A 27,022-nucleotide genomic window follows, 5' to 3' on the forward strand; every position below is an offset into this window, starting at 1 on the left:
TTTTCCTTTGACTTATCTTTCAGCCTCAGGAATTCAGGACCTTTAATCTATTTGAGATTAAAGTCCTTCACAAATCCCTCATGGCCTTTTTTGGGATAAAAGAAGTTACAGGCATTCTACTGCACATTCCTTTTGCCACTTTTTTTAAAAAAAACTTTGTGAATTGGAAACAAGCAACACTCTAATTTTTCCATATAACAGAAAGTCATCATTATATTTAGAGATCAGTAAGAGTTTAGAGACTTTAATAAAATGCCTTATACAAAAATAATAAACAAATTTTCTAGCGATAATTTTGTCATGTATGTTTAACTATTCAAAATATTTTCCAAATGCACCATGAAAACATTCCAGGAAGATTAAAGTATGGATTTACCAGCCCATGCAAAAAATCTGCTCACCCATTCTTTACCACTACTAATAATAATAATTATAATAATACCTAGCTCTGACATAACACTTTACATTGATGATTATGATAAACTCATACATTTTACTTGCGAATAAAAATTATTACTTTCCTTAGGTGAGCAGAATTTAGCAGTGCTGAATTAGGGTCTGATTCAAAGCTATGGAAGTTAATGGAAAGATTCCAGTTGGCTCCAATGGGCTTGGAATCAGACCCTTAATGCCTTTGAATGCTTTTTTTTTTCCTTTTTTTTTTTTTTTTTTTTTAAAAGTTCATGTGAATTGTTGCAAAATTATTCCTCTGATTCATGTACCTTTGACTTACATATTGAACTTGTCAGCACTACAGTTGAAATAGTGCTATCCTATTTGTCCTAGCAGGGTTTTAGCACAGTTTCCTTCTGCTAAATAACTTATATGCTATGGCTGTGTCCACATTTAAAACTCTGGCCTACTTGACATCAGGTATCAAGCATGGATCCCCGTCGTCCATATAATCAAACGAGTTGTCCTGTTGATGTCAGAGTCAACAGAGTTCAGTTTCCATTGTAACAAAGCATGATTGGGTATAACACGGTGACTGTGCTTTGTTACGACTAGTGTTGAGCATGGTTGGCTCTGTCTGTATGAGTGGGACAGTCATTTTCCACATGGGTGAATGCGGTCAAAGGGAGCAGTGTTTTGAAACATGAAGTCAAACACGGCAGATTTTTAAGTGTTCATACCACGTAGAAGGATGTAAATCTATAGCACCATTGTAAGAAAAAAAAAATCTCTCTACACACTAATCAAGAAAACTGTGCTCGATCTCTGCTAACATGTTTGTTAATGCTGAGGTGAAGAAAGGAGTGAAGTCTGATATTTTCTCCTCTTAACTTAGGCCATGATCCTGCAAACATGTATCAGACTTGCTCTTTTCTTCTCCTCATGTAATTGGGCCATTGTATGTCCTCTTGAACACAGAAAAAAAATGGCTTCCAATGAGAGAGAGCAGTGCACGAGCTAAACAGCTTCTCTGACCTTGTTGAGAGACAGAGCTATAGAGGAGGTACAACTTTGAAAGTTTTACATAGATAATAATTAGTAAAACAAATGTTGATGTCTTGCTTATCCCTTCCCAGCCTTCAATTCTGACATTATTATAGCTGATGATGTTCTTGTGAGCTGCTTGAGTTATAGCATAGGCTCTAGTTCTAATGATTTTCAAGACAGTAAACACTAAAATCGGATCAGAATCAAAATAGAGGGGAAAAAGATATAATGGTAATTACAATGGTGTGATTTTTAACTGTGATTTCAAAGGAGCCTAAAAGAGTTGGGCACTCAGTTCCTTTGGAATTCAGTGGGAATTGGTGTGCTTAATCCCAGCCTTAATGTCCTATAGCTAGAAAACCTCTAGGCCTGGAAACAAGTTAAGATTCCTAGCTTTCCAAGGAGGTACATGTTATCCTAGACACTGGGAGATATCAGACATTAAAATGTGGTTTCTCCAATGACCTGCTCATCTAGCTTGAGGTGTAACACCTAGAGTTCTGAATGTTTGATCAGGGTTATTTTCAAGCTCTGTTAAAACGAGTGTATTTTGATGTTACGAGTGTTATGTCTAAAGCGGGGGTGGGCAAACCATGTCGCGGGGGCCGCATCCGGCCCTTCAGAGGTTTTAATCCGGCCCTCGAGCTCCTGCCGGGGAGCGGGGTCCGGGGTTTGCCCTGCTCTGGCGCTCCAGCCAAGGAGCAGAGTTGGGGGCTTGCCCCGCTCCATGCATGCCATGGCTCTGCATGGCTCCCGGAAGCAGCAGCATGTCCCCCTTCCAGCTCCTATGTGGAGGGGCAGCCAGGGGGCTCCCCACGCCGCCCCCGCAGCTCCCATTGGCCGCTGCTTCTAGGAGCTGCTTGAGGTAAGCGCCACCTGAAGCCTGCACCCCAGGCCCCCTCCCGCACCCCAAACCCCTGCCCTGATCCCTGTCCTGCCCTCCGAACCCCTCGGTCCCAGCCCGGAGCACCCTCCTGCACCCCAGAGCCCGCATCCCCAGCTGGAGCCCACACCCCAACCCTGTGCCCCAGCCCTCTTCCGCACCCTGAATTCCTCATTTATGGCCCCACCCTAAAAGAGCTCGCACCCCCAGCCGGAGCCCTCACCCCAACCCCCAATTTCGTGAACATTCATGGCCCGCCATACAATTTCCATACCCAGATGTGGCCTCGGGCCAAAAAGTTTGCCCACCCCTGGTCTCAAGCAATAAATTTAGGTGTGTCAAAACACTTAGAAATAATATGAATCTGTCAAGCAGATTTTGCAGATTTCAATTGCCATGGATTCTTTAGTATTCATATCTTCAGTATTCCCATACATTTGGATCAGGTGCTCAGTCACCATTACGACTGAACAGAACTATCCAGTGTGTTTTCTTTTAACTGTTCACTGTCATTTCATGTTATGCCACATTGCCTCACCTTGCATCACTGCAATGCAGCAACATAGCAGGTCTGAAGGAACATAAATCATCAAGACTTCACAGAGAACACAGGCCCTTTCTGTACTGGATAGTCAGACAAGCTTTTATTCAAATTGTTGATAGAAAAAGAGGCCAGATTTTCAAACAAACTAGATTTACTTCTGTGTTTCCAACCAAGGTCCGACTAGGAGCATCATTTGCTATGGGACAAGGGGGGAGGGGGAGAGTTTCTGGCCACCCCCCAACTTTTCATATGCTCCACTTTTTATCCCCAGACATTGCAGAATATAACAATCACAATAACGATTGATATGCGGACACAACTTTGCCACTCCCCGTCACCCTCAATTTTTTCTGAAATTATGCCCCTGGGACCCCCATATTTACCTGCTACTCTGACAACTCAGCCTGCTGCTCTGTTCTGCTCCCCCCGCCCCAAACACTTAAAAACTTGTGTCCTGCTCCTTCTGTCATGACCCACTGCTCCTCAGCTCATTGTTGCTAGGATTTCATCTGTTCCTCAGCATCTCCTTTCCCACTCAAAGGCACATGTCAAAGGAGTAAAGAATTGCTAGAAGATCATCACCTAATGTTGCTGCAATGAACTGCAACATGTGTATTCTTGAAGCAATTACAATACAGGCACATGGGGTTCTTATTAGCCCACCCATTCAACTGACTGTGGATGGGTGGATTTTGAGCCCTACAGTTAACCAACTCTCTCACTTGCACACACATTTTACATAAACTGAGTATTTGCACATGCAAATGGAGAGAGAGTTGCATTTATATATGCAGTTACCTGAATGTAATGCATAATTTTGTGCACAATTTTGCCAAGCTTACTGTGCACTTAACTTGTTTTAAAATCTGGTCCCAAATGTGTGTAATGGCAAGTCATACTGGATGGTTTTCTTTTTTAAAGGCAGATAGTTACTAGGGTACATTCTCCCATTTACTTTTATGTGTGTTGTGTCCTCTTATTTTATGTCCTCTATTTGACTCAGAGCAGGTGCAGCAGGGAGCGTGGCAATGCCAGCTTCCTCTCATGCTGCCCTGCCAATGTGTCGTGGCAGTTCCATCATCTGCGTCTCTGGTGAGGTTTCCAACAAGGGGGCCAACAGTTACGATTGGGCACTTGTCCATTAGGAAGTGGACTGAGAGCATCAGCTAAACAGCCGTTGGATAGTAATGATTTTCACTCACAACTGACCTCGGATGAAGGTGAACTCTAAATCTGTAGGGGAAAGCCTGTATTTCATTCATTATATATCCCACAAATTTCCATAGACACGGTAGGCCACCATGACTTCCAAGAGAGTCACTGAAATATATAATGGCTCATGAACCCCTTTGATTAAATCCCCGCAGAATGACTCAGAGGTTCTCATGATGGTCTGTTGTGTCAGCAGGGATCACTGACATTTTTATGGGCCTAAAAGAGAAACTACAGTCACATTCAGAGAGCTATCACAATTCTATTGTCTCACTGTAACAGTGAACACCTTTCAAATAGAAAAAATGGTCTGATTCTTTCTTATTGAAAATACCTCCAGCTAACACTTCTCAGGCAATTAATCAGAAACAGCCATATTGCAGTATTGTCAAAGGTCTAACCAACACCCACCAAAAATAGGAAATTCAAAACTCTCCTGCTCACCTCATGCTGTTGTGCTTAAGGTATTGCTGGGGTCTAACAAACAGTGCCTGCTCTTCTATACTGTACCATATGTGCACAAATATCAAAGCACAGCAGCATGAATTAAGGATAGGATTTCAGCCTTCATTATGAAGTATCTTGCTCTTATGAGAACAAGGTCAAACCCTTAGAATTATTTTAGCATAGATTTTGGTGTTTAATTATGTAATAAGATTTACTGCAGTCATCTAACAGATGTTGATTCAGGGTCAGTGTTTCTCATAAATTAGTTCTGAAAGGATTTGTTACTTCTGGGTCAGCAAATACATCCAGAGTGCAAAGGAAAAGAGGGAAAACAAACACTGAGTTGAAGGGTTTCTTGGGATTCTTTCTTCAGTTACATATCCACATATTTTCATGGTTTTAATGACTATATAGCCATAGGAATGTTTCTCTTAACACTAGAGATGGCCCAAACCAAAACCCTATATCCAAACATCCCCAAAGTCTGGGAAAGTTCAAAGTTTGGGGATCTTAACTTCATGACTCTGGGCCATTGATTTTTCATAGTAGTGGGATGTAATTATCATACGACTCAACAATGGAGCTTACTGAAATGCGTGCTTTAGTTGCAGTCATAAGAATTTTCCTTTTCATATGTACCCAGTGGGTCAGGCATCAAACAGCGATTTTTGCATCCAAATGTAGGGTACGAGATGTCCCAGGCTTTGAACAGCTGTGTGCCTCAAACATTCAGGACAAGCTTGCTCTGGGCAGAGAAAGTAAGTAGCCCGCTGCTCACTGTGTGAGAGATCACCCTGACCCCCAAACCCAATTCACAGAGGATAGTTGTTTGTTATAGCCCCTAGCTACAGATCCTGGCTCTTTAGCTCAAGTTGTAGAGGCCAATACTTTCAGATCCAGACTCTCCAATTCACTCTCTGAAGTGTTGGCTAAGATGGTGACCATCACACATGCATATTCAAAAGGTGCATATGTGAGATGTATAGCACTCATACTTAAAAACACCCATTGCATCTTCCTTTGAAAATTCATCCATAAGTGTTTTTGGAAGTAGGTATATCTGTATATCCTGCTGTTGGAACTCTCTGAAAGACACCCTACCACCAGTGAGGTTATCCAGAAATATAATTAAAAACACCCAATATAATATCAGTGACTCAATAGTTGTGGGTACAGGATCCATTCTGTTCTAACATCTCTCTCTCTCTCTCTCTCACTCTTTTTTTTTTTTTTAAACTCCCTTATAATTTATGCACAAATTCCTTTGGGGCTCAAATGATACTCTGCCAATTTAATAGTGAACTTTATTTTGCTGGGAATAGTTTCGAGGAAACCAGACAAGGCATTTTTAATAATCTTGTACTTAGCACTCATGTGGCACTTTTCATCTTCAAAGAGTTTTAGATCGTTAATGAATTCTCACACCACACCCCGTGTTCAGATATAGGGAGAGTAAGTGACCTATATAAGGCTACATTGGGCGTCAGCAGCAGAGATAGGATTAGAATGAATGGTTTTGGAGCAATAATTGTGTTCATTCAATGCATGCTTAGAATGCCCAACATGCTAAAGCATTTACTGAAATTGATTGCCTCTATCTTGGAGAGGTTAGAGGGAGTGAGGGGTAGATACATAAAAGCCTGCATTAAGATGAATCCCAATTATTACTGTCAACTGTAATGGTGTGTCCCTTAAAGGCTACCATACAGCCGTAAATTGAGAACCACAAAATAGTTAGTAGATATAATGTATGAGTTGAAGAGCAATGTTAAGCCAACTGTAAAATAGTATTGGACCCACTTCTGTGGATGTGGTTGGATTTACTATTTGATTCCAGAAGACTATCCACAGTCCATTCCACTGCAAAGGAGTGCCTCACTGGTGCTTCATCAGTAACTGTAATATTATTAAACATATGTACAATATAGCACTGTAAATTTAAATAGCACTTTATACACTGATGACTGGATCTCTCACTTTGGTGTAAATCAGGAATAATTCAGTTGAAGTCAATAGATTTACATCAGTGTAAAAACTGCTGTCAGGAAAGAATCAGGCCCATAGAAAAAGACCATCATTGCCAAGAAAATCTTAAAGTTAAATTACCTGAGTTGTGTGTTTAGAAGCAGTGAAGTCTAGTGGACAGAGCACTGGACTAATACCTAGGAGACCCTGGTTCTAATCTCAGCTCTCCCACTGACATGCTCTGTGAGCTTTGGCAAGTCACTTCATCTCCTTGTGCCTGTTTCATAGAATATCAGGGTTGGACGGGACCTCAGGAGGTCATCTAGTCCAACCCCCTGCTCAAAGCAGGACCAATCCCCAGACAGATTTTTGCCCCAGATCCCTAAATGGCCCCCTCAAAGATTGAACTCACAACCATGGGTTTAGCAGGCCAGTGCTCAAACCACTGAGCTATCCCTCCCCCTTTCCCCAACCTTGGACTATCTTGTCTATTTAGATTTAAGTTCTTCAGAATACGGACTGCCTCTTACCCTGTTTGAAGTGGAGCCCTTCTTTCAGTCAGAACCTCTAGACATCACCTTACTACAAATAATAAATATTTGCCATTACTATTGTTATATCAGACACAGTGTACATTGTAAGGGAATATTAGCTGTGGTCCTATGTACGATGTACCAAGTTGGACCTAAGTTCTGCAGAAAGGCTCCTGCTTTTATTCTCTAGTGGCGAGTTCTTCAGCAGCCCCAAGTACAGTAAAAGAAAAGAAAAAAAAAGACTTTTAGTGCATTAATTGTGAAAATTAATGATAAAATAGGCACACTGCACACATTTTGAAATTAAATTCACTTTATGCTGCCCTCACATATTCAGTCTGCAATGTGCCACACATTACAAACCCCTAATTGCAATGTAAGAGCTGCTGCAAGGAAGCTAGAAGTTTTGACAGTGAAGTAGTGCGAAATGGGGCATTTGACATCCAGGATGGCTGGGAGGTAATTTGCATTATTGGCACTCCAGAGGCAGAGGTTTTACCACAGGGAAGGGGCCAGGTCTCCTCTTTTCCTCCCCTTTGCTGGCCGAGATGGAGGTGACTTAAAAGACTTGTTGGGGGGAGAAGCCTGAAATCTTTACACTTCAGAGTTAACACCCTGATGATGAATTTGATGCTTTACACATCTCAAAAGCTATTGTCACAGGGTGTCAATTTGCAGACTTAGGAAGGTACTCACATTGAAGGGTTTTTGTCACAGCCTTTAGGGCTAGAATTGATTACAAATGAAAGCTTAAGACATTGTGGAACAGAATTCAGTAACTTCATTGATTCCGTAACAAATTCCACTGGCACAGAACATTGGGTACTAGCATGAGAAAGGTTGTAAGAACTGGATCATCTTCTGCTGGGATTTCCAGAAGTACTCAGTTCTGGTCTGACTCTGTTCCCATTGTTTCAACAGCCAGTGCTTCTGAAAAATCCCACCCTTCACTTTTAGATCCTTCACACTGCCGCTTGTCCATTGGTAGTGGCAAATGCCCAGAAAGAGTTATCAAGCAGCGCTCTGCCAAAAATCATTACAAGACAAAAGTCAGCATCACTCAATGCACTGCCTGATGACAACTGTTTCAGAGACAACGCAATCACTAGTTTCATATTGCACGTGTACTAAAACTAGTAAGAAATTTAACAGCAGAATGCAGTGAGGGAGTTAAATATTCATGCCTTCCTCTGATGGGGCTACTTGCAAGCTACTTGATAGAGAAACTAACCAAAAGCTGGTGGCTAATAGACTGTTTTTCTGTTTCAGTGGAGCATGACAGAGAGTTCCATCATCAACGCTATCACCATCGGGAGTTCAGGTTTGATCTCTCCAGAATCCCAGAGGGGGAAGCAGTGACTGCTGCCGAGTTCAGGATATATAAGGATTACATCCGAGAACGGTTTGATAATGAAACATTCCAGATAAGTGTCTACCAGGTACTGCAGGAGCACCCAGGAAGGTGAGTGACTGGAAAAGAGCATACTGAGTATATTGTATAACTGTCAGTGAAAATACAGGGCTAGGTTCTATTGCTCCTAGTTAATATAGGGTTGCCAACTTTCTAATCGTACAAAACCGAACACCTTGCCCCTCCCCTTCCCCGAGGCCTTGCCCCCCCACTCACTCCAGCCCCCCTCCTTCCATCGCTCACTCTCCCCCACCCTCACTCACTTTCACTGGGCAGAGCTGGGGGACTGGAGTGTGGAAAGGGGTAAGGGCTCCAGCCGGGGGTGTGGGCTCCACGATGGGGCCAGAAATGAGGGGCTCAGGGTGCAGGAGAGGGCTCATGGCTGGGGTTGAAAGTTCGGGTGTGGGAGGGGGGAAGGGGTCTGGGAGGGAATTAGGGTGCGGGAGGGGGTTCCAACCTGGGGTAGGGGGTTCGGGGTACAGGTTTAGACTGGGCAGCGCTTACCTCAGGTGACTCCTGGTTGGCGGCACAGCAGGCCTCAGGCAGGATCCCTGCCTGCCCTGGCTCCGCACTGCTCCTGGAAGCTGCCAGCATGTCCGGCCCCGTGGCTAGAGGCAAGGCCAGGTGACTCTACGCGGTGCTGGCTGCCTGTGCCCCGCCCCCGCAGCTCCCATTGTCAGCGGTTCACGGCCGATGGGAGCTGTGGAGCCAGCGTTGGGCAGCATGCAGAGCTTCCCTGATCACCCCTGCGCCTAGGAGCTCGACATGCCGGCCACTTCTGGGGAGCTGTGCAGCAGAGCCAGGGCAGGCCAGGAGCCTGCCTTAGCCCCGCAGCGCCACCGACTGGACTTTAAACGGCCTGGTCAGCGGTGCTGACTGGAGCTGCCAGGGTCCCTTTTCGACCGGGTATTCTGGTCAAAAACCAGATGCCTAGCAACCCTAAATTAATACCAGTGTAAATCCAGATTCAGTGAAGTAACTCTGGATTAATATAGTGAGGTAACCATGAGCAGAATTTGGTTCCTTTAGGAAGTAAGTAAGTATAGTTTGTTCCATTTTAGAGATTGGAAGTGCCAGAGCTTCAGAAAAAGTATATTTATATAATTTTATAGTTTGGTTTAGAGATCATTCATTATGCTTGAATGCCAACAAATCTTAATGGTCTACAGCCTGACACCACTCAGTACTCTGTTAATCCTTTGATTGCCATGTGTGGTACCTACTCAGAGGTTATAAAGCTTCCTGTGGTGACATTAATTGCAGTGTGAAAATTCGGTAGAATGTAAGTACAGCATATCCCTTCAGGAAGTTCTTGCCATGTCTGGACTGTCCACTAGCCATGGAGCAGTAAAGCAGAGATGGGAGAGAGGCACTGCATGTATGTGTCTGTACTGGGAGGGGAAGGCCGGAGGAGAGAAATTGGATCATAGACAAAGTATTGTAAAATTTTAGAAAGAACTGCCCTCTTCCTCCTGCTGCTTATGGATTCTGGGATGGCAAAACCCACATCTGAATACTTCCTCTCTAACCCTAGGGTATCTTATTTACTAATCTTTATTACAAGAGTCATTTGAGATCCCTAATTAACACAGACAGATGACACCATGCTCTTCATATCAACTGATTGGTTTTGTGTGCACAAAACTAGAAAATGAGCTATTTAATCCATATCAAGCAATTATTAATTTACGCCATGCTCCCTGACAAATTCTTCAGGAAACTTGAACAAGAACACATGTTTAATTTTCTCATCTGTTTTTAGTCCCAATTAATCAGCAACCTCAAAACCATTTATCGGTAACACTTAGTCAGATGCATTTGCACATGTCTCGTTTACACATGAATCCCATTGACAGTAGCAAAATCCTTCCTGCAGTTATGCACATAAAGTGCTTCACAAATATTGGTCAGAAAGTTATTCTCCACAACAACTTAACATGTACCAATAACATTACACGTACCTGAAATAGAGCTATTACACAGCCAAACAACAGATCTCAAAACAAGATGAACAAAAAAATAGTCCAGTGAGAATGCTTGCTTTGTATTTAACTATTTATTGCAGATGGTCAAAAATTCAGGGGAAAATAAAACAAAGAAATTTGCTGTCTAAGTAAATGTTCATTTCAAATTTATTCTACACACAAAAGTTCTTTCAAATTCTTGCTTGCAATGTACAAACCCAAAAGTTGGAGGATATGTTTATTGCCCCAATTCTGGTTACCCTACTCAGTCACACAAGACTTGAAGAATGGCATCTCCAAAGGTTCTTTGCGACTAACTTTGCAGAGGGGTGTAACTAGACGTGACCATGTGAATTGGGGATGGTTCACATGTACATGCATTTACCCATATGCAGCTAGTTGGACTGAGCAATGGTTCTTGCAAACCATCCCTTGCACAAGTTATTCTTACTCCTATAAGCAAAGTATGTGAGAGAGTGGATGCACTGCCTATATATGAATCCATTAGGTCGGGAAGATGTGTTTGGGAAGAAAAGTATCGGGGGTAGCCGTGTTAGTCTGTATCTACAAAAACAACAAGGAGTCTGGTGGCACCTTAAAGACTAACAAATTTATTTGGGCATAAGCTTTCGTGGGTAAAAACCTCACTTCTTCAGATGCATAGAGTGAAAGTTAGATGATCTTGTGATTAGCACATGCCACTACTGTAATACATAAGCTACAGTACATAAGATGAGCAGGCACACTGGGGTACCCACTCTCTCCAGGGGTTTTGTGAGGATTAAGGGTGATGATCGATGGCTAAACTCAGTCCAGGTGAAAGTGGGTGCATCTCCATGGAAGTCAAGAGAACATGCCTACTTAGAACGGGATGGAAATTGGCTTTAGATGTTTTGAAAAGCACTGTTTTGTACATCTTTTTGGAGGCAGATTTGTAAGTACAGTACATGTACGCATCTGAGCTGGAAATTCTACATTCCAGGTCCCATTTTCTCATGTTGCTCACAGGGCTGATGATCTGCAGCTTGGGCTTTCTCTTTTATCTCCTGTTGCAACAAGATCAGCTTTTTTTAGCCACAGTCGATATGCATGGAGGACATGTGACTGACATGGGTAGCTGTGAGATCTGTTTTTCTAGCTGAACATCTGGCTCTTTAGCTAGTATTTACAAGGGCGCCATAAAAATCTTTGGGATACTTGAGACATAGGCAGCCGTGGATCTTGAACTGTCTGTTTCTGCTGGAGAGCATTTCCTGTTGACTTTTCTTGAGTAGAGGTGGCCAAAAAACCACAAATATTTTCACAAAAATTGGTGAAAATGTTTTCTCTGCTTTGCATTGAAATTATATTTCAGCTAAAGTTTTCCAACCAGCTCTGTTTATGACCCTCCAATCAGATTAAAGCTGTATAAACAGTCCAGGCTATCAGGTTATTGTGTCTCAGGGCAGGTGGAGAGAGAAAGCAAACTCTCTCCAATGTTGACCTATAAACACTTACACCTTTTTTCCTTGGTTGTTTGTTTACGTTTTTCTAACCAGGTTAGAGGACTCTACCAGTCTAATGTAATTAGCATAAAAAAACCCTAAGAAAATCTAGACATATAAGCAAAGGTTCTTTTACTGAGAGCACAACAAGTACAGTGTCCTTTTAAAGTTAAACACAAAGATGAACTGGCCTTTTTCTCTTCTAATACTGCTGGAGTCTCCATAATGCCAACTTGACCATTACATAAGAATGTGAGTGTGAATGAGAAGGGCCATCTAACAGCAGATTCTCCAGGATTGTTCCTCTTATGACTTGCCTCGTGTTTACTAGTGCACAGGAGCTCACCTCCGTACTATACAGAATCTACAGTGGTTCTCAACCTGTGGCTCGCGGTCCGCTTGCGGCCTAATCAGCACAGAGCTGCGGCCCATGTGACATCCTCAGGGCCATAGAGGTACTATTGGATGCAGCCTACATAACACATTGTGGGCCATATATAGGTTGAGAACCATTGGCCTACAGCATCCTGTCACCTTTCTAATACAGTGGAATGACACCAGTTCAACTATCAAAGAAGCCTCCACAGCTGCAGAAACAGGATTTACCCCAAAGACCTGGGTTGAGGCCCCATAAACATTTCTCCTTTGAAGAGTACTGTATGTATGCCAAAGGCTTGGTTTTCATCTATGACCCAACATCCATTTTTATGGATGCAGTTTTTCACCCTGTATTTGTTCACCCACAATGCAGATTAATCATAAGAATGGCATTACTGGGTCAGACCAATGGTTCATCTAGCCCAGAATCCCATCTTCTGACAGTGGCCAATGTCAGATACTTCAGAGGGAATGAACAGAACAGGGCAATTATTGAGTGATCCATCCCCTGTCATTCTGTGCCAGCATCTAGCAGTCAGAGACTTAAGGACACCCAGAGCGTGGGTAAATACTAGTAGTTGAGCAATTAATTACCTGCTTTGTAAGCTCAGACAGGTTGATAGATATCTAGTTAGTAATATTTGTACTTTTACTTCATTGTGGGTGCAAAATAAAGGCACAGTTCTTTCTGGCCAGACATATCTGCATCCACAAACTAGAACCCATATCTGAAATTCTAGGCCTCCATAATATTATTAACTTTGAATGTACTATACACTGTATAATGTGCATAAAGCAACCGTATCAGTGAAAATGAGATCACAGCTATATTCTTTGAATGAAGGCTGGATGCCTTTCTGGAAGTTATGCTTTAGCCAAACATAAGTTATGATTTAGTAAAACACAAGTTATTGGGCTCAAGACAGAGGTAACTGGGTGAAATTTAATGACCTGTGATATACAGGAGGTCAGATTGGATGATCTAATGGTCCCTTCTGGCCTTAAACTCTATGAATCTAATAATTCATTGCAAGTTGCAGTTTCAATGTTGGCACAATTCCTTCTACAAAAGTATATAAAATGTTCTTCAGTCTCAAAACATCAGGCACTACCCTGAAGCAATGTCTTGAATTTCATAAACACTGTGAAAGCAGTTGACCCTTTGACTGATATAACAATGTCTCACAGTTTCCTTGGGCATAATTTAGTGTCCAGTGATTCGTGTCCAACTCCCATTTGGTCTTCATGGTTCACTCACCTAAGAACTTGGGAAGGAGTTTTGCAAATGCAAGAAATTGGATCAAGTAACATGCCGTGCAGCATGACCTAAAGTCCCTATTTCTGGTTGCACAAACAATGCTAGTGGAAACTAAAGTTTACAACCAGGGTATCCCTGATTGTACAAGCACAGTTCTAGCTCTTTGTCGGCATCAAAGGAAAACATAGTAACTCCTTTCATCTCTGAGTGCTAGAGAGTATGCACCGGTAAAACGCATAAGAGTGAATAAGAGGTGCCGAAGATAGTTTATTATAGAAACTAAAATGGGAAATGTTTTCATATAAAGCCACTCTCCCAAATAAATTGGGGTCAAGACTGAATCAGCAAATAAGGCTCAAGAGGAGGATCTCAGTCCATTTGTAAACCCATGACAAATCTTGGCGTCACTTAGCCAGGTAAGGCTCATCAGAGGCACTTGAAAAAGTGATCCACAAACTCCATTGGTGAACAGCAGCTTCTGCCTTTAAACCATTAGCTTTTTATACAGTATTTTCCCTGCACTATTCCTACTGTGTGTCTGGAAAATACGTTGTGCCTCTCCACAACAAGATAACTGCTGCCAAAGTTTAAGCTGCGTTTTTGGAACCCAGATTTTGTGATATCCGTATCACTTTCATAAACACTGAATGCAAAAGGAGCTATCATTTAGAAGTAGGTTGGATAAAATTGGAACCTGCTGAAATCTGAACTGGAACTTTTTCTGAGGCTCTAAGAAGTTTGGCAAGCTGGGTAAAAAACAACTAACCACCACCCCCCACACACCTTTTTCATTTTTTGTGCATTTCTGCACTTGCTGACTCAGGCTGAGTCTACCTGGCTGAAACACCAGGAAAGGCTAGAAAGTCGTATCAGAAAAAAGGTCTCTTTGCAATATTGCTATGTGATTTGCAGCCCAGCTCTCTAGCCTCAGGAGATACATTTAAGCATACATATTTTGGTAGCATGTCTAGTGGGCGGAGCGCGAGTCAGGAGACTGAGGTTTCAGTCCTGACTCTGTTGCTGACTCACCAGCTGAACTGCATTTAGTCATTTAACTTACCTGTACCTCATTTCCCCCTTTATACAATGGGCTTAACAACCTGTTTTACAGGGAAATTGGAAGGCTTGATCCATATTTGTGAAGTGATCTGAAGATGCTACAGAATTGCAAGGCTTTGTTATTGTACTATTTGAATTCCCGCTTATCTCTAAGGCCATAGTAAATGCCATTATATTTGTGGTGGGACATTCTCTGGACTATCAGTTAAGGACTGGAAAATGTAATACTAGAGCTGTCGCACAGTATTATCACTGGTGCTCTTGAGACTAGCCAGCTTTTGCTCAAAAACTATTGGTGCTGTGTGCAGCAGTATTTGTTTGCCCTTGCTTGGAGTCTGTTACTGTCAGGAGATGTTCAGGTGAGTGGTCAGGACCCCTAGATCACCAAAGGGACCGAATTTCAGCCAGTTACACCAGTCATCTTTGGCCTCACACCGTACTGAAAGCTAACACCACTCCTTGTTTCCTTCCTGCTCCCTCTTCCACTTGTCCATTCTTTTGTTCAATTTGGAAATGCTCATTAGTGTTCATTAACATGCATCTTGAAAGTAACGATGACGAAAAAAGAGAGGGATGGGGGGAGGTTGAAAGGAGGCAAAGGAAGAGGCAGTATTCAGTATAATTTAGGGCTATCCCTATATTTTATAGCATTTGACTCTATAATTGTACGATTTTTATATACTATTCAGCCTTGCTATTGCAGTGCTGCCAACTCACCATTTCACTGAGAGTCTCTCAACAATTCATCTTCTTCTGAGAGTCCCAGCTCACAGAACCAAGTGATTATGTGACAGTATGAGCTTTCATTTTATTCAAAAATAAGTTCCTAACATTCATGCTTGCTGAGAAAAGCTGGAAAACATGGCCTAAGTGTACCCTAAAAGTTCAAAAGAAAGAAGAAGAAAAAACCCCTAAACTTACTATTTAAAATAAATAAATGATTTTTTAAGCCAGTCTCATGATCTTTGAATTCTTGGCATTGGCAATACTGATGACATGTATCCAAGAGGTAACATATTTTTAGATAGTTGCCTGGGACCCAAGAGACTAATTCCTTTGCTGCGTTTGTTTAGGTGTTGAAGACAGGGGAGAGGACAACCAATATCAAGGGCAACGTGAAAGCTTGAGGAAAAAGGGAGAATGCATTGTCTGGTGGTTAGAAAATGGGAATGAGTCATGTTCTGAGGTGTGTTCACTGCATCACTGCGATTTTTCTGTATGACCTGTTGCAAGCAACATTGGCAATAGCTTTGAGCAGTCAAAACATAATAAGGGTGGGAGTTGCCTTTGTGCCTTTGAAAATCCTCTCCTAAGTTACTTGCCAGAGTGGGGGAATCTCGGTTACAGTTTTAGGTGAAGTACTTTGAAGAGACATGCCGTTTGGTGCATTCCAAAGGCAAGCAGAATCCAACATTATTCACATATATTGTATTTAATAGCAACATATTGGCAATTGAATTTCTCATTAATAATAATACTTTAAAATGAAATTTGCTTGTTTCCTTTGTTTTTCTTACACTTGTCTTCTCACTCCACTTTCTGCTTCTTTTCTATTGGATCATAGACCATGGTATATTTTTTCTGCCTGTTACCTTTTTCCTTCCCTCAGCCATGTGAGTTCTATCCTGACATTGTGCTCTCTCCCTATTTCCCTATATTTTTGTCTCCCACTTTCCCCTCCAATCTCACTCCTGCCCATCTTCTTCTTTTCTCTTCTAATGTACCCCTCAATCTCTCACCTATCCATCCATCTGCATCCTAGGTCACTCACAGTCCTCCCACATCTTCATCCATTTGTTCACCAACACCTACCCCTCCTCAGATGTACCTATTCTTCTAGTGCCTCATATAGGGCTCCTCACTCTTGCAGCAACATGCGGCAGGAGGATGGCAATTGTGCTAGTCAGCACAAGCAGGCCCTAAAGTCCAGAAAAATGACAGACCTACTAAGGGAATTTCCTGGACTACCAGGCAACCATCCAGGTCTTAGGGCAAGTCACCTGCAGCCAGATTTTCAAGAGTGCTTTCTCATTTTGGATGCCTCAGCTTTCTGGTGTCCAGCCTGAGATGCCTTAAAATGGCGCAGTTTTCTGCAAGTGCTGAGCTTCCACTCTCTCAGAACTAGGCCCCTCCGCATGGTAGCACGTAAAGTCACTAGTCACTTGCCAGCTACAGGTCCTGTGTTTTAGAGTTGCTATGTGCTTGCCACTCCCATTGACTTCATTTGGAGTTGTGGGTGTTCAGCATCTCTGAAGAAAAAAAAAAAAAATTCTAGTCCGTAACTCTGGCCCCAATTTTCAAAAAGATGAATTGGGGCACAGATCCTACTTCCCGATCTTTAGGGGGTGGTGGTTTGTAAGGCCCCTTTAAACCCTCAGATAAGCATAGCTGTAGCAGTGCAGAGAACATGAGCAATTTCTTTCAGTCCTGACTGTAGAAGCGTAGTTCACAACATTGAGAGAGTATTCTAGAGCTGTTTATAGTTAGTAGACAAGGTTTCAGGAGATGGCACTCAAGAATATGTAGCATAATTACTGGGGTTTGCAGGACTGATAAAACTTTTAGTGTTCAGCCAATGGTTACCTCTGTGCAGCTCTTAATGCGTGAACTGTGGAGCTGAGGTTACATTGAACTGGTGCTAAATCATGTGAGGACACTTCCGGTTGGAGTATGTTAAGTAAAGCCCCCACCCCCGAAAGGAAAGGGCAAGTTCAGGAAGCACACAGAATTGGTGTCTCAGAGTGCAAACTGTTAATGCTTGCTGTGATGCAGAGTGAAACCGCTTCTGTATTTTAATATACCTGTAACTTGTCTAACGATTGTGTTTAAAGAGCTTGCCTTGCCGTCTGCTAGTTGCTGCTCTGATTTTATTTTGCTGTGTGTCTTTGGTAAGCAGGCCATTTTATTTAAAGGGCAGTTCTTTTAAAAAGAACAAGAGGTTTCTTTTAATTAGAACAAGCTCTGCACTCTTGAGCCCGGATATTCCGCTTGCAACACTATTCAGATTTGCATCCCATTTTCCCTCCATTGGTCGCAGGCTAGAATGAAAAGCACTAACCCATTAATACTGTGAACCTCTCCAAAGAATATTTGACACAAGCCCTTTCTGGGTCTCAGCGTTCCAATTGTGTGTGGGAAGGACAATTCCCTTCAGCATGTCCCTTTGATCTCTCTTACTGAGGATTTCCCCTCCAGGCCTATTGTTTGCACATTGCTGTAACTACAGGCAAACAAATACTTTAGACAATTTCCCAGACTGACTCACCCCTGCACTTGATGCGTCATGTTGTCTGGTTACCCTGATTGCATCACATCAGCATGGGAAGCTTAAAGGCTGGTTTTTCTGAGTAATAATATTGCAGGACAGCAGTAACTTATTATTATTGCCATTATCTTCAACCTGCAACCCACAAAAGAGAAAAATCAAGCAAGCTACACAGCTATTAAGTAAACCATTTGTGAATCATAGGCTGGAGGCAGGAGGCATTGTTAAATCATGCGGTGTGTTAACATAAAAGCCTTGTACCTCTGGAACCTTAGAATCAGTATTGGCCTACGTCACAAGTGAACACAAGTGTAGCGTTCTCTCATCTGTGTTTCCTGTGGACAGGGCCGGTGCTTCCATTTAGGCAACTAGGGCACCAGGATTTGGGGGGGGCGGCATTTTGCCGCCCTTGGCGGCAATTCGGTGGTGGGGCGTCCTTCCGCGCTCTGAGTCTTCGGCGGCAATTCTGTGGCGGGTCCTTCATTCGCTCCGGCACCCGCCGCCGAAGTGCCCCGAAGAACGGAAGCGCGGAAAGACTCCCCCGCCGCAGAATTGCCGCCGCTGACCGGGAGCACAGAAGGACCCATGCCTAGGGCGCCAAAAACCCTGGCGTCGCTCCTGCCTGTGGAACATGTTGTGTCTTAACTTTGATATTACTTACACCCTAAGGCAGTCTCACATTTGTGTAATTGATTTACACATATTGTGATCCCCTCTACACAGGCAAGAAACAGCTTTGTAGCCCAGTCCCCCAACAAGTTAGATTGTGATGTATGGACGGAGCCTAAAGCCTGGATTTTCCATAAGCAAAAACGTTTAAAAGAACAAAAGGTTGTTTAGGTGACATCTTCCCAATTCCCCTCCCCCACCCCTTGCCAGCCCTCAACAGCAAGGAAATGCCAAGTTATGGGATATATCTGAACTGCACCCAATACCTACAAGCAGCACACTTCCACGGGGAGCAAAAGACTCTGCATCTTCACAAGGAATTTCCTTCTGCCTCCCGCTGATAAGATCTCCCTCACATATAATATGTAATATTAGTGAGAGCCTCAGCAACATTTGTAAATATTCCACATTAGCACATGCAGAGGTTAAGAGTGTTGTGTGTTTGTGGGGGGAAATATGAAATTGTACTTCCATAGGCATTTGGTGATGTGGTCATTTGTCCTTCCGGGACTGGAATTGGATATTTAATTTCATATAAGCTACTAAACAGCTATGACACTTCTATTATTCACACCAGTGACTTAGATTAAAGCTATTACTGTATAGCTTGACCGATCTAGGTTGGAAGGATAGCCATGTGGTCAAGACACTGGAACGGGACTCAAGTGAATGAGGTTCAATTTCCTGCTCTGCTAGACTCTTATCTGGGGCAAGTCATTGCATTTTTTTGATGCCTCAGTTTCCCAATTGTAAAACATGAAGGATAATATTATTTCCCTACCACACGGTAAAATTCATATACTTTTTTGAGGCTTTGGGGGCCATATAAATCCTCTTATTTTAGATTTTTGTATCACATGATGTTCCAGGCAAACAAGGGGCCCTGCGTGAACTAAAGAAGTTAAAAAAAGTTTGTACTGATAAGTCTATAAAACAGATTAATCTGGCCCTCCCCAGGCTTATGGGACACAATAAAAGAACTTTCCTTATCCCTTTACAAGGTTTTTCTTTACTCAAAAAGCTATAGTTACTCTCCAACATCTGCACATTGCAAAATATGAAAGAGTCTCCTACAGGGCTTGTCCAGACACCACCTTGCTGTTCCCATCCTTCTTGTAAAGAAAGACTTTTTCCTTTTGGAGGTAGCTAAACCATTACCCAATTTTCTTGTTATCATCCAAGTTACTTCTTTGCATTGGCTTCTGATGAAAGAGATCCATTCCTTTTTAGAACCTTTGTAATCCTTGTAATTTACCAGATTTTCAGTTGCAGCTCATCTCAGTGGTAAATTGTTGAAGACCCAGAATGATTACCACAGCCCCATCTGAGACCTTGAAGTATTCTCCAATTCTGATTAGTTTTGATTTCTTGTTCTCAATTTCTGGTCCAAAATAATCGGAGTGTGTCTGTTTATTTAGCTTTTAAACAATAGATTGAAAGGACATTACCTCACAAGGTAATGCTGTGTTGTGATCCTTATTCAACTGTATGTAGCCTCAACAGAGCAGATTTTTAAAGACTTTATATATGTTACTGTTTGCAAAAGGCACACAACCATGCTCCAATTTGCTTGCACCATTGCCATGATTATTTCCAACAGTCAGGTTATTATGCACGGAAAAGGATAATTAGGTGTATTTGCATGCCCAATTACCAAGTTTCATATGCAAACACAATAACTGTTCACATATTTGCCTGGAAAACATTTTTAAAATTACATTAGTAGGATTAGCTGTAATAGTACAGCAATATGTACGCTCCAAACCACATTAATGCTACTTTAATCCATCCTCCCATTGTTCAGGAAAGAAGGCATTTAGGTTGGCATTGTTATCTATCTGTGACATAACTTGTGTATTGTGATAAAGGCTACCAATTGTGTTGCTTAAAGTACTAACTTGAATGGCTATTTACATTAAGTTATTTCCATCTGAAAATCCAAGTAACTGTTTCTTTTTTTCTTCAGGGATTCAGATTTGTTCCTGCTTGACACTCGAATAATCTGGGCTGCAGAGGAAGGTTGGCTGGTGTTTGATATTACAGCAACCAGTAATCACTGGGTGGTAAACCCACAACACAATCTCGGCCTGCAGCTATCAGTTGAGAGTATAGATGGTAAGTTTCAGAGAGTAAATGTCATCAAAAAGTCTCAATTTTGGCTGTAGGAATCCAGTCAGGATTAGTCTGAATGCAACCAGTAGTCATTCCTCTGAGTGGGATTTCTCAAGATTGTCTTGAATTTTCTTAAACTGCAGATGTTGGAAAAGTATTACAAAATTACAATATTAGCCTATCACGCTAGATTTGAACATATCTAAATAATCACCACCTGATTTCAAGACAGTCATACATCTGTGTCCGAATCCAGTAAAACCATAAGCACATGCTTAGCTTTAAGCATCTCAAAAGAAACTATTAAGATGCTCAAAGTTAAGCATCTGCTTCAGTGGATCTGAGCCCTAATTTGCACACACACATTTACCATGATTGTATGTGCAATCTAGTAACTATGCACATGACTAATATGCACATGTATTTACTTCATTTGTACTTGAAGTCCTGCAAACTACACATAAAAATTGGCCATTCTTTTGGCTCAACCAAACTTATAAATACTCTGGCCCTAGTGGTTCACTGTTTAACATTGATTGGGTTTTCTTTTTCTTTCCCCCCCCCCCCCTCCCCATTTATTTAATACTTTTTCCAATGGTCTCTCTATGGGTGGGGAAGGAAATGTCAGGAAAGTCTTAATTGCTGAGTTTCTCCAATTATATTACATTAGAAAGTGAGAAAAAAAAACTGTACAGGCTAAATCCTCAGCTGATGGATCTAGTCCATGTTTTCTCTTTAACACTAGGTAGGAATCATTAAGGCATGGCCTCCTTCCCCACACACAGAGACACCATTGTCCTCTTCCATTTAGCAAATGATTTTCTCCATCTCTCCCTAGCTGCAATAGTCCCAAACTGGAGCATCTGAAATGCTGGTCGTGGTGACTGTAGCAAGCACTCAAGTGAATCAAAGGAAGTTATTCGGCACACAGCTTCCTCCCTGGTCCTCTCTGTGCGGCTCCTCCCTACCCAGGCCTTTTTTCTTTGCTCTGTGCTGTCTCTTTTCCGCCTCCTCTCCCTCCCCCCAACACATCTCTAGATTTGCATGTCTAGTCTGCTGAGAAGAAAATGCTTTCACATAAACAGTCCAATCCGTTTTTAACAGTGAAACATGAGGAATGGCTTGACACACTATGTACTCCAAGTTCTTCAGCCAGCTTGTGATGCAAGCCCATGAGAGTTAGAAATGGGGTGTATCAGAGATACAAATTGGTCTGACCTTGGATCTGATTTAATAGGGCAATGTCTTTGTTCATTTGGTACAATTGACTGTGGCCTCCTTCTCAATCAGCTTTCATAGTTTGCTTGAGTCTCAAAAATCTTTGCTCTCTATGAACAGGGAGAATTAATCCAACCAGAAATTTAAAAGATTTCAATTGCTTAAGTTACCATGAATGCCTGTGATACTAGAAAATACAAGCCCTGTATCCTGGGGCAGAATGGATCACTTTGTCTTTATCTTCTGATTATGTTGCTAGGTGCTTAGCCGTTGCAGTCTAGAAATATTTTCCGGGCTCTGTGTGTATTCCATGTGGAGTAAATCATGGCTATAGGAAGTAGTAAAACCTTGGTAGAGTGAGCATAGAAGGGAGTATTAGGACTTACATAAGTTGTGACTGTGTAAGCAATAAGTCTGAATATAGTATAACTAAATTATTTACAATAACAACTTATTGCCTTAAACACTAGAAATGTGCATAGCATTTTATAAACAGATATTATGCTCTTAGGCCTATGGAATAAACAGCAGATAAGATCATAGCAGTTGCAGTAAGGGAACAGATGATTAGGACATCTTGCCCAGACTTTCAGAATCCTGAATGCAAAAGAGTGCCACAACTGTGCATGCATTTATGGTAATTGCTCAGACAAAGCAGGTAGGTAGACAGTTAGAACTGCACCCTTATACAAACCTGTCAGAGAAAAAGCTTGGGGAGAGATTTTCAAAGGCCTAGAATGACAATGTGGGGGCCTAACTCCCATCAACTTTCAATGAGAGTTAGACACCTAAATGCCAGTTGTGTCTTTGAAAAATCTCTCCCTTACTTTACAAATAGGCTTGTTTTTGGTTTAACACACACACACAAAGTAACTCCAGGACTGAATTTGGCTGCTTGCATTTTAAAAATTAAACCTATAAGTGGCACAAATCTTTGCAGTCTCACTTCACCAGAATTCAAGCAAACATTTTCTTCCATTTTGAGCTGCAAGGGTAAGTCCCACCAAGCCCAAGTTTAATTTGGGGTTCAAACAAACTGTGCACTCCTAGCAAAGCTGCAGTTTCACCTGGTTGTCATGTCACAATTCTGAAGACTAGCAAACATAGCATGACTTTGATGCAAAACTATAGATTTTTGAAGTAGCAAACCTTTCAGTGGATATGGCCTGAGTTTAAAGTGTGTAATGAAACTGAAAACCTGGCAAGTTTTGTCTAGAATTTGTACCAGTTATTTTGTGTGTGTCTCTCTATACGTGAATAAAATGCAACCAGGATAGAAGGGAAGAGTCAAAAGTACTGTCCGGATAGAAAGATACAAAACAGATTAGTTCATTTATCTGCTCTTCATATTCCTTTACGATCATGCCAGATAAGTCCATCAACAATAGCAACTTGTGGGGAATTAAAGGATGTTTGTTTACGCTTAGAAAGTTGGGATAAGCTCAAACAACAAGCTAGAGAAACACTAACATGATTCATTAGCCTTAGGCATCCTGTCACCCTAAGCTCTGAAATGCTTCACGCCCTCATAATACATAGGAACAACAGCTGACTATTTAGCCTATTACTTATTGCTTCATAGCCCTTTTTCCCTCAGTTTAAAAAAAAAGTAGCTTCTTAAAGACAAATAGTCTGCAGCTCTATTTTGTGTTAGATAAGTACATAATTGGTTAATTAGGAATAGACAGATATCTTAAACATTTCTTTCCTTGAAATCTGGTCCCTGGCTGTAGGTGGAGGTTGAAATACTTAGTTCTACTCACTTAAGTGAGTGTGTGTGTGTGTGTGGGGGGGGGGGTCGGGGGGGTTCTCCCCACAAGTTTAATGAATAAGGAACACAATAGCTCTCTGGTATGGGTCTTAATCAGAACATTTTTTAAATAGGGCATAAAGCAAAAAAGTTGTACTCAGAGAGAGAGAGAGAGAGAGAGAGAGAGATTTGCTATAGCAAAAGTAACTTTCTTTCTGTCATCAAAAAACTCAAGCCTCTCCCTAAATTGATGCATTGGCCAAATTCTGCTCTCCGTTACCCTCATGTAAACCCATCGAATCAACTAGGAGTGATCTAGGGCAGTGGTTCTCAACCTATTTACCATTGTGGACCACATATGCAGCCCACGATGTGTTATGTGGGCCGCGTCCAGTACTAGGTGTATGGCCCTGAGGATGTCACATGGGCCACAGCTCCGTGCTGATAGGGCTGCAAGCGGCCTGTGGGCCCAGGGCCGGCTCTAGGCACCAGCAAAACAAGCTGTTGCTTGGGGCGGCACATTTTTAGGGGCGGCATGGCTGGCGCCAGAATGCCGCCCCTAAAAATGTGCCCCGGCCGCCCTAGCTCACCTCCCCTGCTGCTGCCGCTCGCGCGCCGCTACTCGCCCTCCCTCCCAGGCTCTCAAACCTGGAAGGGAGGGGGAGAAGCGGCGCCCGCGCCACGGCCACTCGGAGTCTCCCCCTCCCTCCCAGGCTCTCAAACCTGGGAGGGAGGGGGAGACTCCGAGTGGCCGCGGCGCGGGTGTTATGCTTATACAAAGCACACGGGATCTTTATAGAGGAAGGTAAATACACAGCATTTATTGAGAATACTACAGTTAGCATATGCTTTTTAGACACACACACACACACACACACACACACACAGTCCTGCAGTGATGTTTATAGTTACCAGTCCAGAGTCTGGATCAATCTAGTGGCCAGCCAGATTGGTCGCAGAGGGGAGCGAGGCTCTATCGGTCGCGATCCGATGCTCCTGGAGTGTGGCAAGACGAACCCAAAGTCCTATGGCAAAGCACCCTGTTCTTATAGGTTTTCTTCTCTGTTGAAGCCTATGGATTTTGCTGTGTCACTTTGTGACCGGTTACTTCTTAATTGGTGTAAACATTCCAATACACCTCCGAGGGGGTCATCCTGTCCTTTGTTCCCGATTTAATCAATTGTCTTTAGGGGTGCCAGCCTCTACCTCAGGGTCGTCAATCTGCCCTTCATTATGGATGCGTGTTGATGATTCTTTGATGTTCTTTAAGTTTCTTCACTCCTCCTTCCTTGACTCTGGCTATAACAATGGCCTTCACACCTTATCTTTTCCTGATGCATACATTCCTCATTCACACAAACAGTCTGAGAATACAAACAGTAGTATTTTATATTGAGCAAAAGGGCATTGCAAATTAAACCTTGCTAAGTTTTACAATCAATAACCAAGACAATTTACATTGAGACCCAGGCCTTCAATGTTCCTCTAATCTACTTAACATAGACACAATAGAGAATCCTGTCTCTTACTTCCTAATTTGTAATACATATAGGAAACCATAGTAGCTTTATAACTTATTCTAAAACAAAAGGATGACCATAATTAGTCATAAGGATTGTTCTGGTCTGTCATTCCTTTCTGCTATTCAAAAAGGGTGGCTGACAAGATGAAATCAAATCATACATTAATTCTCATAGTACATTGTAAAATCCAGCTCCTACACGGGTGCCGCTTCTCCCCCTCCCAGGCTTGAGAGCCTGGGGGGAGGAGGCAGGGCTGGGGATTTGGGGAAGGGGCGGAGTTGAGGCGGGGCCGGGGGTAGGGTAATTAAAAAATGGGGGGGGGGCGGCCAAAATTGTTTTTGCTTTGGGCAGCAAAAATCCGAGAGCCGGCCCTGTGTGGGCCAGAGGTTGAGAACCACTGATCTAGGGTCACTACCTGCAAGCTGCTGAGGTTCTTGTTAGTGAGATGATACAACTAAAAATAAATTTACTCTCTCAAAACCATGGCCTTTTTAAATGGCAGTGCAATCAGAAAAAGTTTCATGTTGATAATGGGGGGTGGGAGGGAAATCAATGCCGTACTAGATGAATTCTGACTCATTTTTGGCTATACTTGTTCTTGAAAAATGGAATAAGGCCCTGATCCAGAAAAGCATATGTGTAGCTTTTAAAACCACGAATAGTTCCAGGTACTTCAGTAGGACTACTCATGTACTTAGAGCTACACACATGCTTAAGTGTTTTTTGGGAGCAGCCTAGCTGTGTAAAATAAAGACTATGTGGCCAAATTTACAGGGCCTAAACGGAGGATGAAAATGATGCAGTCAGGTGGAGGTGCTCATGCCCACCAAAACACACACCTTTGCATATGTAAATAGGTATTTATATGAATCAGCACATTTCACTGATGAACAATATAGAATTTAGGCCTCATTCATGGAAAGCCTGACCCAGTGTCTTATCCTTAGGAGATAAATTTTGCTTAATCCCATTTAGCATATCTGCAGGTCTAAACCTATCGCCTCCCCACATAGGGAACCCTAAGGGGTTGTAGCCATGAGATGTAGGTCATGCTTAGTTGCCAAGCTGTCATGCTCATATAAAAAACACTTTATGATTCTCTGTGCAAATCCCATGTACACCAGCTTTGCACAGGGAAACAATTTGTCCTTTTGTGTTGTGAATTATTTAAGCCAAATTTAGAGTGAGAGAAGCAAATGTAAATTGGCCATTGTTAGCCTTGAGCTGTGATCATGGGCAATTCTTTTCCATCTTAATATTTGTATGCACTCAAAAAGCTGCTAAACATGAAGGGATGAAAAGATCTAATAGAGACCATGGTTCTTGAGATATTGGTGTGGGCCATTCCCTTGTTACGGAACAAATGCCTTGAAAACCTTAGTTATGGAAATGAACCTTAGAAAACGAGGTTCTTTTGTTGCCTTTTTTTTCATATTGCACTTAGAAATCAGAGGACCAAAGGACTCAGTGGATTGCTAATGGAAATACAGATCCTTTCACCTCCACAATGCCAGTGCCAATGTGGTTCAGCTTGTGACTGAGGGCTTGTCTATACTTAGAGCGGTGAAGCTGTACTGGTGCAGCTGTGCCACTGCTGCACTTAGTAAAGACGCTACCTACGCTGACGGGGAGCTTCTCCCATCAGCATAACTACTCCACCTCCCCGCGAGGCAATAGCTATGTTGACAGGAATAATGTAGACCAGGCTAAAACTAGCATCAGCTGTTCTTTGACTTACTTGGCAAGCCCTAGTTCAGTTCCTAACAAACATCACAAAATCCACTATCAAAACTGGTGTGAATTATCATCACTACCAGAGTCCTAAGGTTGGTTGGTTATAGAGACTGAGGTGGTCTCCAGAAATGGTCCCTTCACAACGTAATTGAGACACAGTGGAGTAGGGGGAG

General features: G+C 42.4%; 1 protein-coding gene across 1 annotated transcript in view; it reads left to right on the top strand.

Annotated features, from left to right (window-relative positions):
• Nucleotides 1-27,022, top strand: part of BMP7 (bone morphogenetic protein 7) — a 50,696-nt gene that overhangs the window by 17,841 nt on the left and 5,833 nt on the right. The window contains exons 2-3 of the mRNA XM_024201703.1: nucleotides 8,294-8,486; nucleotides 20,479-20,627. Of these exons, the coding sequence (XP_024057471.1) occupies nucleotides 8,294-8,486; nucleotides 20,479-20,627 (342 nt within the window). The remainder of the gene's footprint in view (nucleotides 1-8,293; nucleotides 8,487-20,478; nucleotides 20,628-27,022) is intronic.

This window comes from Terrapene carolina, unplaced genomic scaffold (genome assembly GCF_002925995.2).
Source record: "Terrapene carolina triunguis isolate 2854851 unplaced genomic scaffold, T_m_triunguis-2.0 Scaffold130, whole genome shotgun sequence".
NCBI classification, from domain to species: domain Eukaryota; kingdom Metazoa; phylum Chordata; order Testudines; family Emydidae; genus Terrapene; species Terrapene triunguis.